This window comes from Canariomyces notabilis, assembly GCF_033297395.1.
Source record: "Canariomyces notabilis strain CBS 508.74 unplaced genomic scaffold N656scaffold_30, whole genome shotgun sequence".
Taxonomy (NCBI): Eukaryota; Fungi; Ascomycota; class Sordariomycetes; order Sordariales; family Chaetomiaceae; genus Canariomyces; species Canariomyces notabilis.
In genome coordinates this window covers 62,990-76,166 of record NW_027041852.1, presented here as the reverse complement: position 1 = coordinate 76,166, position 13,177 = coordinate 62,990, and the positions used below count along the sequence as shown (strand labels likewise).

The 13,177-nt window shown below is 53.5% G+C and overlaps 3 protein-coding genes across 3 annotated transcripts; all 3 read right to left on the bottom strand.

Moving 5' to 3' along the window:
* Positions 1-924: 924 nt before the first annotated feature.
* N656DRAFT_760898 (glycosyltransferase family 4 protein) lies at positions 925-2,714 on the bottom strand. Its single transcript, XM_064813224.1, has 2 exons — positions 2,487-2,714; positions 925-2,419 (listed from the first exon to the last, which is right to left on the bottom strand). The coding sequence occupies exons 1-2, from the start codon at positions 2,665-2,667 to the stop codon at positions 1,074-1,076; spliced, it is 1,527 nt and encodes a 508-aa protein (XP_064666206.1). The 5' UTR covers positions 2,668-2,714; the 3' UTR covers positions 925-1,073.
* A 2,370-nt stretch (positions 2,715-5,084) lies between these two features.
* Positions 5,085-8,861, bottom strand: N656DRAFT_717570 (kinase-like protein; the record flags this gene model as incomplete). The annotated part of the gene is made up of 2 exons (XM_064812210.1): positions 5,085-8,475; positions 8,602-8,861. The coding sequence occupies 2 exons, from the start codon at positions 8,859-8,861 to the stop codon at positions 5,085-5,087; spliced, it is 3,651 nt and encodes a 1,216-aa protein (XP_064666205.1).
* A 1,667-nt stretch (positions 8,862-10,528) lies between these two features.
* On the bottom strand, positions 10,529-11,108 carry N656DRAFT_783860 (uncharacterized protein). The gene has a single exon (XM_064816043.1). The coding sequence runs from the start codon at positions 11,069-11,071 to the stop codon at positions 10,910-10,912; it is 162 nt and encodes a 53-aa protein (XP_064666204.1). The 5' UTR covers positions 11,072-11,108; the 3' UTR covers positions 10,529-10,909.
* Positions 11,109-13,177: the final 2,069 nt, after the last annotated feature.

The following is a 13,177-nucleotide window of genomic DNA, read 5'->3' as shown; positions in this document are numbered from 1 at the left end:
GCGATCTGATCTTACCGCGATCTGATCTTACCGCGATCTGATCTTACCGCGATCTGATCTTACCGCGATCTGATCTTACCGCGATCTGATCTTACTGCGATCTGATCTTACCGCGATCTGATCTCTCTTCTCGGCGTTGTTCTCTCGGCGTTGGCGCTGGGGTAAAGATTCTCGCCCCTATCTTTCAGGGATTTCGCCGCCAACTGCATGGCACTGGGGTATGCGCTCTCATTCTCCTCTGGCACGGCTCAAGTACACGATGGAGCTGTCATGGACAGAACACACAGGGCACACCACACTTACTGCGAGCGACTTACGGGCACCAGCTGGTTGACACACCCCTCTCTCCTTTGTTGAGAGGTTTCCCCCTGGCACCTACAGGACCTTGGAAGATGCGAGGATTTTTCCGCATTGATATCCTCCTGTACTAATTAGAGGACTTTGGAAGATGCGAAGGGATATTCTCGCATCGATACCCTCCTCTGCCCATTCAGCTCAGCACACATATCTTCTCTCTCGGTTGGTCTCTCTCTCTTGGGTCTTGGGACTCTAAAAGTTTTCGGCTCGGGTTTCTCGATACGACGATCGATACCCATCACCACCATGAACCGACATTTTTCAGCACTCCCCATTTTCCTAGCGGCACAAGGGACTTTCTGGGCGTTTGGCGGGGCGTACCAAAAGGACTGGACGGTCTGGAACGGGCTGGAATGGACTGGAGTTTGGGAGGTTTGGAGGGTTTGATCGGCTGGGATATCGACTCAATTATGGATTGCTTTGCCTCGCGGCACGGATGGTACGGATTTGTTTAGGTATGACCGGCTTCATTACGCCAGGTGGACATTCAACTTTCTCCCGCATGGTACGGATGATAATACAACTGCATCTCTTAACTTCCTTTGCACCAGGCGTGACTGTGCGGCTCTTGTTTTGTTCACGTGAATTGGGTGTGCTAGGACAAGGTGAGAAACATGATGCGGTACTTGTCACGATTCTGACACTGGAATGGAGGAACAACAGGAAAACCACTTGAGGTAGGCTCTCTTACAACACTACCGTGAATCTTACTCTTACTACCCCCGCCGCATCACCACAGCAGCAAGCAGCCCTCCCAGCGCAACCACCCCCGCCAAGAACACCGGCACCAGCGACGCCAACATCGCCCTCGGATCCGAAGCCGCGAGGGAATCCATCATCCGCTTATCCACCATCCTCTCAAAGATCCCCTCCAACCTTTCCGCCATCTGGCCTTCAGCGAACTTCTCCTTCACCCTTTCCCTGCCCGCCTTGCCCATAGCCTCCAACTTTTCCTCCCCAACCTCCCCCTCCAAAACCCTCCTCACAACCTCAGTCCACTCCTCCGGCCTCCCCGGATCCCTCAACCACCCCGTCACCCCATCAACAACCGTCTCCCTCGGCCCGCCACTATCCGCCGCAAGCACCGGCACGCCGCGAAGCATGGCCTCAAGCGGCACAATCCCGAAATGCTCATCCCTGGGCGTATAGAGCAGCAGCGTAGCCGAGGCAAGTAGCAATTCTTTCAAGGCCGTGGGCACCGACAGGAGGAATAGGACCCTGATCCCATCCCCCTTGCCGTCATCATCATCATCATCATTGTCGTCGTCGTCACGCATCAGCTTCAGCGCTGAAACGAGCGTCTTGGCCGTGGCGTGCTTCAGGCCCAGGCTGTCAGCCAGCGCGCACAGCTCGGTGTGGTAGGCTACGTTCTCGGCTACGCGGTGGTCATACCCGCCCGCGAGGACCAGCTTGGCGCGGCGGGTTTTGGGGGTTTGGGGGAGGAGGGCAAAGGTGTGCAGGGCCAGGGCGATGTTCTTTTTGCGCTCGAAGCGGTTTATTGAGAGGAGCAGGCCGTGGTTCTTCCAGGGGAGGGGTTGTGTTGGTAATGGCTGCGCGTTGTCGGTTGCTGTTTGCTGATTGTCCGTTTTGCTGGCGGTGGCGGAGGAGGAGGATGTGGTGGTGGTGTCGATGCAGGGGTACACAACCTGCAAGTCGCGCTTTTGCGCCAGTTTAGGCCAGGTTCGAGACACGATGGATTTGGTAAAGGCCGAGTTCACGGCGATGGCGTCGGCGTAGCCCATGCTCCATTGTTCGAGCCAATCAAAGGGGATGCGGTAGAGGCGCTTCCACGGGCGGGCGCGGCCCTGGACCAGGAGCAGGTCGGGGAAGTGGCAGTAAAAGAAGATTGGGGCCGACGGGCACAGGGTTTTGAGCAGCGGAAGGCCGGCGCTGAGCTGGTCGACGAAGAAGGCGTCTGAGCTGAGGCGGGCGAGCTCGGAGGTGAAGAGGGCGATTTGCAGAATCAGGTGCGCCTGGCGCAGGATGGCGCACAGAATGGAGAAGCGGCCTAGGAGTGTTGGAGGAACGAGCGTGTTGCCGCGCACGCGGACGTCGAGGGTGCCTGTCAGGAAAACGTCAGTTATGATTCAAGGTACGAAAAAGCAGACCGAGACAAGAGGAATGGTTACCATCTCGGGCCTCTTCAAAGCAATGGGCGGGATCGCAGTGGCTTGTGAAGATGACGACCTTGTGCCCACGTTTCTGCAGTCCCACGGCCGCGTCCACTACCAACCGCTCTGCCCCGCCAATGCCCAAATCCGGGTGCAAAAAGACTATTGTCTTGCTTTGCGGCTTCTTGTCGTCGGGCATGGTGGCGACGGCATTGTTACCCCTGGCCTGAGGTCTGGGAGGTGCTGTAGCAGATGTGGTCAAAAAGACGAATCCCAATTGGCCCGAGCCATCGAGATTCAAAATGTGGGGCGATGAGCAGCAGTCTTGGCATTAATTCGCTAGCTCGGCTTACCGTTAACGTCTTTGCCAAGCTCTATGTAAGTCTTCCGGACTTCACTATCTTGGAGAAGCCCACGACATGTCAATATACACATAGCGTAAAAGAGCAATCCTAGCCATATCAATTAAGATGACAGTTGCCAGCTACGGGACATGCTATCCCAATGAACAACTGAATCCTGCCGCTGAGCCTACAGTACTCTAATGATATTCAGGGGCTCGAGGCCCAGTAGGTGTTGAAGTTACTCCGTGGAGTGTTCCGGATGTCCCAGGTAGAGTTGCTAACATCAAACCTCCACCCATCTACAACACAATTCGGAAGTGTGCATTAGACTTGGATGTCTGAAGCTCTTCAGGCTTGCTCACGACATGAAAGCTTCCAATTGAAATCCTCTTCGGCCCAAGCCCTGTCGAAGCCGGTGGAGCTCGACGCCAAATTCTGAATATTACATCATAGTTATCCTGTTCATCACAAATGGCGGGGTTGATGAGATTGCTGAGATTGCGACTGAAATCACCTACCGCAAATACAATACCTACTTACGGTAACTTACACAGTACCCATCCGTCTTACTGTGGTAGATTCCTAGCGCCCAACGCCATCATCACAACATCACTCACAATCTTCCGAGTCCTTGGCACCCAAAAAGGTGGTCAGGTGGTCACATGCTCACCCGTCCTGCACTCATCACAGGTCCCTGCATTTCCTTCCCCCAGACCCAGACAGACGAGCTGACGAGGGCGAAGGCGAGATCCGACTCCGGAAGAGTACTTCGTAAAAAAGGTTCACTATTCTAGTTCAAGTGTAGCGCGAAGACAGGCTGTCAGATCTGGACCTACTTACCTTGTCTCACCGCCATCCTGGCACACACAGCAAAAACCTAAAGCCGAAACTGGCCGCGATGGCAAAGTTGCCAACACGATAGGTAAGGTACTCCGTAGTTACAAGCCAACCTGGATCCGAGTGAAAGGTACTGTACGTACTCACTACTACTAGTGTACATGGCCTGATCCGATCTATCGGTCAGACTCATCAGACCAACAAACTTGGAAATACATAGTGAGAAACCATCATGTCGATCAGCGTCATCACAACACACTACGCACATAACATAGCTTAGTAAATGTGGGATCAGTATCATAAATCAGCGATAACCGTGGAAGCCGTGCTAGCCCAACAAATGGGATAGCATAGCCACTCAGTTGTTCTGTTCATCATTTTCAGTCTGTGTTTCTTTCCATAGGAACAAATACCAGTAAAACTACTGTAGATACCCAGGTCAGCCCCTGTCAGCCCAACCCTCGACCTGGAAGGGCAACATCCACCACGTATGTAACCAAGTAAACACAACAAGCCCAATCCGATTCCATACGTATGTATGCAATGAACTTCGTCAGAAAGCCTCCCATTCTCTATGAATGCCGTGTTTGCAAAGGTGAGAGGTGTAACCAATAGCAACGACAAAAACAAAGAAATAATGGGGAAAAAGAAGTCTTGAATTATGGACAGAGAAGCGGGAAGCAAATGACCAAGTCCATCATCCAGCCATAGAGGGAGCCAGACACAGCGGCAGTCAGCCCTGTAAAGGGGGAGAGATCGAAATCCAGGGGACAACACCAGGTTGCCAACCTTGACCCATCCATTCCCTTCTCTCTTATCGCCTCGAGGAAAAAGATTGCCCTGTCCTGCCCTTTCCTTTTCCAAGTTCCCCCATGCCAAACCCCAAGTCAAGGATTTCCAACAATGAACAATTGAATACAAGAAACCGAAATGAACCCGGGCTAACAGCCCATCAACCACCGCCTGAGAAGCCAAGCCTCACAACATAATCGACAAACTTCCAATTCATCTTCCATCAATCTACCTGCAAAGAGGCAGCAAAACACATAAAAACCCGACATTAAGCCGTCCTTGATCGGTACGTCTGCATGGTATATAAAAAGCCAGATTCATCCATTAACATGCTCCCATCATCCTTCACATCATCCCGTTTCTCATCCTTTCCCAACCGCCCGCCCGCCTATGCCCGTGCCATGCCTTGCAAACGCTGTCCGAAAAGGAGACATTTGTGATGAAAACGCCGAGATCGCCGAAAATGCTGGCAGTCTGTCCGTAAACCCAATTTCTATAAGCCCAGAAGTAAAACCCATGTCGAGAGATATTGAATGGAGAGGAAATTGATAACCAGACAAAGCTCCGACACTGAATGGACATAGCAGCATGTATTGAACATGGCTGCTCTCATCAGTAGCACAATCTGAACTGACAACTCGGCTCAGTCGCTATCCACGACGAGCTTTTTGGCCGTTTCAGTGCTGCCAATGCTTGCGTTCGTGTCTCTGCGCCGCGCGCTCCCCACGGCCAACAACCTCCCCGTCGACGGCGATGCTGTCGCGTCTCTGGGAGTCTCGCTCGTCCTCCACTTCGGCTTAGCAGAGGCCATAGTCAGCCCCTCATCACTGTCGCTGTCATCGTCGTGATTGTCCGTGTAACTGCGCGCTTCTCTCGGCCGGTGTGTAGGGGAGTTACCCCCTACTGCCAGTCGAGTTGCAGCCTCGTCCAGCTCTACGGCAACTACCCCATCCCTCGCCAAGGCCTCCTCCGTCTGCTCGAGCGGAAATCCCGACACATGCTCCTTCGTAAAGGCCGGAGGTGTGAGAGAGTCGGTGGTGTCAATCACAGAGGACCGTTCGAGGAGTCCTGGACTACAGAGAAATTCGCCTTCGAGGTCCGCCGATACCGAGCTGGTGCTGCTAAGAAGGGCCGGCAGCGAAGGGTCTGACTGAAAAGCGAGCATCTGGCTCGTAGCCTCTTTGGCCATGCGGCCATTGAGCCCATAGATCGGGCTCGCCGACTCACTAGGGCTTGTCAACGGCGTTATGAGTGCGCCCATCGAAGTTGAGCTCGACGATTTGCCAGTCGCAATAGTCTCACCCCGGGAAAGCGGCAGCGGGTGAAATGTCTCATCGTCAGGGGAAAGGGGTCGGGTTCCGTTTTCAAACGCGGCACTAGCTGGCTCCGAGTTCGACGGCTTGTGTTGGAAATGCTGCAATGCTCTGGCGGCACCGAAGTCCTTGACACGGTGAGCCGTCACGGGCCTCTCTTCCAACTCGACAAGGGCACACTGCTTGTTGTGGATGTTGGGATCAGACTTGAATTGGCCGTGCTGGTACCCTGTTAAGGAACCAGAAGAAGTCAAGGGCACTTTCGGGGAGGGAGCCCGCTCTAGCCCCTTTGCTAGTTCAATCGAGCGTACAGGGCGGGGGCGAAGCACGTTGCCTGGAGCGACAGCCGTGCTCAGCGAAACCTTGGCTTCGGCGCGTTTGTCGGTGCTTGCGAACAGACCGCGGTCAACGGATCGTGCTCGTCCGGACTCTTCTGCGGTAGGCTTCATGTCGCGGGACTTCCTTAACGCATTCATAGGGTCCTCTGAAGAAGCATTGAAAAGTGGGGTGGGTGGGAGCGTCTGCGTCTCAATCGGGTCCGGAGTAAGTGACAGAAAAGCGTTTGTGATGGACCGAGCATGGCCATGTCGGAGTGACCTGTGAGGTGAGGGGGATGAAGGCCGGTCCCATTGCTCTTCCCTCGCGGAGAGATTAGTCACCAGCTCGAGCAGCTGGCGGGATGTGTGCCTGGTAGCTGATGATGCTTGTTGCACAGATGAAGCGGCCACGGCCCCGGGGGACTCATCTTGCGGACTGGCCAGCACGCTTTGTGTTAGCGGATGCTCGCTTGACGGCTGCGAGGTGCCAAAATAGCTATCATCCGGTCGTATGCTTTTGCGCCGTGCATCGCGATAGTTGGGGGTATTCTGGCCGGTTGCGATGCCGCTCTCACCCGCAGAACTGGTGGCGCTGCTGGTAGCGCGCCGCCGCGACGATACGCTCTCGGTTCGCTCCCCGCGAGGATGCATTACCTTTCCCACTGCTTTCTTGACCGCCGACCTTGCGCGCTCAAGGAAGGTCAGGGGAACCACAGCACGGGCCACTTCCCGGTCATCAACCTGGATCTTTTGACCGGATGTTCTTCGTGAAGGGTCAGTGTCGTCCAGCCAGGACATGAGGTCCATGCCCTGAAGCACCCAGGGATGTCGCTTCACGTCACGCAAGCGAATCCTCTTCTCCGGGTTCTTGGTAAGCATCTTTCTGAGTAGGTCCTCGAGCTCCCGGTCGATGTCTTCATATGCGAGCTCATCGTCGTGACGATACGGCGGCTTGTTGACGCGTGTATAAAGCGACTTTTCGATCGGTTTGGTGGAAGGGTCAACCGGTTTCAGGCGTCTTTTTGGAATGTAAACGTCCTCGTTGGCGATCTTCCTAAACATCTGCCACTCGTCTTCGGCTAGGAACGGGATACGGGCGAAGATTAGGCAGTAGAGTGTGACACCCAGGGACCAGACATCGATCTGTTCAGTGACCCTGGGCTGGACGCCGGGGCGATTATTGTGCATATCGGTATAGCAAAGCTCGGGCGCGAAAAAGGCCGGAGTGCCAACTGTCTTGGCAAGCTCAAGGTCATTGTCGAAATCGCGGGCTTCGGACTCGGAGATAGTATCGTCGGGCTCTCCGTCTCGGACCGGCCGCCCAAAATAGGACACGCCAAAATCGGCGATCTTGACACGGTGCTCTTTGGTCCAAAGGAGGTTCGCCGGTTTGATGTCCCGGTGCACAACGCCCTCGTAATGGAGGTACTCCAGACCCAAGACTGTGTCGCGGAACGCGTTCCTGGCCTGTTCCATCGTGAAGCACGGCACGTAAGAGAAGTCATCCACAAAGGGATCGTGGACCCTGTTATAGTCCACCGACGACATGTGCGAGATGATCGAATCGGCCATGCTGGGCGACCTTTCTCGCACGATGGGATCCTCCACGTACGCTCCGTACATGGTTCCTTCAAGTGCCGTGGAGGAGCCGGCGTTGGATGTCAGGGATCCGGGCAGCTCAAGCTCGGTATCGTTGGGTATCGAGGCGAGGTCCGATTCGGCTGGATGAGAGGTCCCGGCTCTAGGAAGGGACTTGGTTGAATGCGTCCGAGAAGGTGCTCGTGAGGTGGCTCTGGAACCAGCCAAGGAGTCGGAACGTGTGTCGACGTCTTCAAACTCCTCGTCCTCGTTGGGGCCGTACTCAAGGCTCCAGTAGTCATGAGCCGGCGCAAGTTCCTTAGCTGCCTTCCTTACCCTCACAGAATCCTTCAGCTTTCGACGCTGTTCCATCTGGCGCTCATACCGTTCTTCCTCGGGTGTAGGGTTCTCACCCCGCATCTCCCTCTCGACACGGCGTCGTTCGAATGCGCAGATATGAGGGAGGCCCTTCTTTCTCCACACCACCTCGCCTAGCTCGACATGTTCAAGTACCATATATATCTTCTTGAGCTCAGGGTCGTCAATGATTTCGAGGAGGCCGACGATGTTGGGATGGCGTATCTTCTTCAGAATGGCGATTTCCCGCTTGCTCTTGTCCTGAGTGGACATTGCCGTTACCTTGCCAAGCCGTCTCTTTTTGGAAAACCTTGGGATGATTTTGATGGCCACAAGCTCGCCATTGTCCATATTCCGAGCGAGTTTGACCTTGCCATGCATGCCACGACCGAGCTCCTCAATGATCTCATAGTTATTGATACACTTCCGACCCGTTGTGATGTCGTGTTCGACGTTCGCCTTGTGCGTCCTGATAGAGAAGTCTGTCAGTGGTCATTGTCCGCATCGGGTATGTCTCTACCGGCAAAGCCCGGCGATGCTTCTCTTCCGGCCGGCCGTGCATGCAATAGGAATAGAAATTGTCAGTTAGACTCACTCTCGAACCTTGTGTCCCTGCAGCGGGTGCAAAAGAGGTGTGTTGACGCCGCCGGGGGTCGCCGCCTCGGAGCCCGGCTGCGAAGGCGGCAGAGACATAGTCGAGCGGGGGAGGGTCGGACTGAAGAGACCCGGCGACGATACTGGCGTGCTATTGGTAGTCCGATGCGGGATGTTCAACGGTGAAGGCGGCCGGATGCTGTGGAGATGAGGATGCAATGGCGGGCGGGAATGAGGCGGTTGCGACTGTTGAGGCTCCATGGTAGGAATCTGGTTGGAAATCACTTTGGGGGACCCTCATGCTGGACAATGAGCTGGACCGGACAGCGACGTCTTCGTTCTGCGAGTTGCAACCAAGTGGAGTGTGAATTCGGGCACTGGCGGGTCCGTCACAGGCGTCTGGTGCGATCGAGTCTGCAATTAAGCAGCCATTGTGTTGCTATGTGGTGAGAAGTTGAAGCAAGAAAGTCGAATCAAAACGAAATTTCGCTGTAAAAGACGGGAGACAAAGCGATGATGAGGTGTCAAGGGAAACGAAGGGCCCGGCGATGGAGCGGCTCCATCGTACAGTACGCTACATTCAGAGAGGCGAGAGCGACGCACAGATTGTGGCCCGGGAAGGCGAGCGGCTGCTCATATTGAAAAGTGGGCTGCGGCCTGCGAAAGCTGCTGCGGCGTCGGAGCCAGTGACAAAAGTCACAAAAGTAGGTAGATTTGTTACCCGCGTACGTGTACGGTAAGGTACGGTATGGAGCCAATGACGACAGATACACAGTGCGCTGATCATCAAATTGGCCTCAACCTCACCCTGAAAGCACAGTATATAATCAAGGTTAATACGGTCTCTCATTCTGCACTGCAGTGCTTAAGGTGCACAGTGCGACTACAGTCTAACCTGCACATAAGAATCATGTCCGTGACGGCCCTTTTGATTCTTATACCCCGGTTATTCTTAATCCCAGGTCCCACATATAACCCAACCCTCTATATATAACCCCAACCCTACCCCACAATCCCATTAACAAGCACCCATCACACCCCCATTCCCTACCCTATTTCACCAATTTTCGTGACTTTTCCAGGCTTGTTCTACCCAGACATAAGAATATATATATATTACTAAGCAGATCTGTAAGAATAATTCCGTTTCCCAGGTTATTCTTATGTCCCATAATAAAACGCTCGGGAGCTGGAAATTTATTCTTATGCCCAGGTTATTCTTATGGCTCGTGTTCTTATCTGCAGGTTAGACTGTACCGTCATTTCTGGTCTGGCACTGTGTATCGTGCAGGCAGTGCTGAGGGCAATTCCCTTTTGGTTTGAGGGCACCACTGTGACCACTCATACTTCGCTCAGTAATCGCTGTTCTTACGAGATACCATAAGCAATCCCCGTAAGGATAGAAGGTGTATTGGTGTACTTCGATTACAAACGAGATTGATACAATCATCTGGACAGAGAAAAACCAAAGCCGCCAGGTTCACCGAGCGTTGGGCAAGCGAGACCGGAATGCCAAAGTCTTGGAAAATTTACAAGGCCACTCCGTACTGTACACACGACACTGGTCCGTACTGGCTGGGCCAAGGGCGAAACAACTTGCAGCACTGCAGCGAGGCATTGGCCCAGCATCTCGACAGAGCAGCCAAATCGCCAAGACCAAGGTGGAGTCACACAAGGCAATGTGGCTAGCGAAAAGGAGGGACCGAGCTTATCGCAGCCAAACCCAGTCGGGCAATGATTGGCGGACCCCTCCTCCCTCCCCTGTGAGTTGCTTGGCCCTGGCGTTGCGCCGTGAACACACTTTGCAGGGGTGTTGATGTTGGAAATTGTTGGGCGGAGAGCCTCTTCAGAGTTGGAGCCTCGTTTCACGATCACTCTCCGGCTTTGATCTGCTAACAGTTGAAAGACAGGTGACAGACGTTTACCACTACACCCAGTTCAATAACAGGCTTTTCCAGTTTGTCCGACGTCAACACATTTGGTCTTTTCTCATCTTTTGTCGCTAAGTAGGTATCACATCCAGCAGAGTGTTACAACGTGGCGTTAACCTCGCCTGTGCTCGACGGTTGACGATGCGCGTTTTGTACTACACCCACTCATCCACTGATATTGGATAGGTACATGCGTATTCAGGAAACAAACGTTCAATTCTACAGTAAGCTCAGGCTGTTTTCCATTTCAAGTTTCCATTCTGGTTTTGCAGCACCTCGCCAATACCAATCAATGACTGGAGTGCTCCTTACAACGCTGGTGCGTAAACAACTGAAGGGCTTTACTTCGCCCAAGTCGAGGATGTCAATCACTTAGCTTTATTGAGGCTTGAAACCTCCAACCGTATCCGTAGATGTGTGGAAGATGGCAGCACGACTGGCACGGTAACAGCTGAGTTGGATCTGCATAGCGAGTGGGACTGGACTAGGACTGTCTAGGAACGGGAGATCTGGTTCGGCATCGTTCGTCTCTCTGTCCATGCTGGCGGAAGCTAAAACAAAATCAGCGAGATCCATCAGGGGGATAACCCGGCGAGGTCTCCCGTCACAAGTGATGCTGTGATCCCGGCGGTACGTAACTCGGCTTGCCGAAAAAGGCGGTATGCAGCCCTTGCCTTCTCGTCGTGCCGCATCCTTCCCGTGCGCTTCTTTCTAACCCATCCTAGAAAGGCCCTTCGGCCGGCCAAAATCGCATGTCCATATATATTGACCAGGATGCGATACCACCCAACGAGCTTGTATATAGTTCGTATGGTTGAGCGGTATACGCCAGGCAGCGCGATGTCTGAGAAGTTGCATTGACTTTCCTCTTATCTTTCGTCCGTTTGACAAGCCGCACAAGCGGCGAATGTCCGTATCTTTAACCGAGTAGGTACTGAAAACAATCAGCAGAGTCTGATGCCAAATTTAACGCCTAAACCATAGGGAAGTTCCGTTTCTACACTACGACGCAGTGTGATGCACTAGGCGAAAAAAGGCCTGCGTGTGCATGAATGAGCAAGGAGCCGAGATGGACCTGCCGTAACATTATGGACATTTGGTTTCGGATGACCAACTAGGGCAAGGTCCAACATCGACGTCGACGTCGACAAGCTGGCTGATGAATCCAGACCGTTCTATGGCCGAACATGCAATTGGGTATGTGGCTGCGGACCTGACTGGCTACCGCAGATGTACATATGGAGGTGTAAAATTTTCTGGTTGCTGCCCAAGGCATCGGCGCATCAGTGCACAACAGGCCATGTCTCGATTGAGTCGATTGATGTCGGCAGCAGATAGGGAGCGTGATGCGCCGCTTTGCCTGCTGGTTGTGTCTTGCCTTCAGAAATGGCACAGCTCTCTCTCGGTCCTGTCCGACCTCCAGAGCCATGAGGTCGCCGCATGCCGCAACAACCCGATGTTGCGGTTGAGGAAGGACCAAAATGTTGATGAATTCAATCCAGTTTTGTCTGTGTTGTGATGGCCAAGACCATTTGGTAAGAGTCAGGATTATGGTAGGATTCAGCACATCAAGTCTGGCACGGCAACTCCCGGAACCACTTCTCAAGAAGGCACTCTCAACTGCACTTCTCTACTTCGAAGTGTAGTTGCACCAGCTATTGCGACATTATCAACTTCTAATGTTACGAGGTAATTGTGTAAAATAGTACAGGATTTCTGACTTTCTTCACAAAGGACTCTTCCTGAAATGAGACGGGAATGCAATACCTACTATCGTTCTTCGAGCCTTCCTTGGTGTCTCTCACCCCGAATTCCCCCATTGAGGCAAGCGACATTCACGTTGCCGTCTCGTTCCTCCCCAAAGTTACCCCTCCAAAAGCTCAAAAGGAAAGAGTGGCTCAGGGCACCACAACCCCAGCCTCATCCTGGCCAATCAAGGGCGCAGTCCGCAATGCACCTTCTCCTGCTCCAAGATCTTGACAGAGGTGATAAGTCGCCTTTGGGTGACGCTAACGTTAACGGTAAGAACTTGCGCGATCATGAGTTTCGATTGTGTGCAAGTAGAGGTTGTCTCCGTCGGATCACCGAAACGCCGTGATGCTGACACGACGACCGAGAGGCTGACGCGAGTCCCTATTCTCCGGAAAGGTGCAGCCAAATGAGTTTCACCCAAGGCCCTCCAACTCTTGAGCCGCGACTTGCCTTCAATGTCCGAGGAGGTTGATGCGGTACAGACGGCTAGATGCTTAGCCGCCAACCGATCAAGCCCTTTCGACTCCTGGATATTCATTAGAGCAAATATCGCAAGAATCGAGCGGACAGGGGAAAAGCACGAGCGGCAGAATCTCGGGATTCCAATGCACAGCAAACAGGAATTACTGACGGCAAATGTCTTTCTTTCCCACACAGCCTTGCCTCCAGCCAACCGTAACCTTTGCTCCGCACGATGCAACCCTCCTGGAAGTCCATGTTGGAGTCCATTTTGTGGTGGTCGATGGCCCAAGGACGACAAATTCGGTTAGTGCTGTCCTTCTCGTCGTGATGCAGCGGCCTCGCTAAGGGGTAATATTGAGCAAAGCTATACTCGTCAGGGCTTCATAATCGGCATCTGCCCCACCACTGCGTGGAGGGTCAGGTCCTCTAATT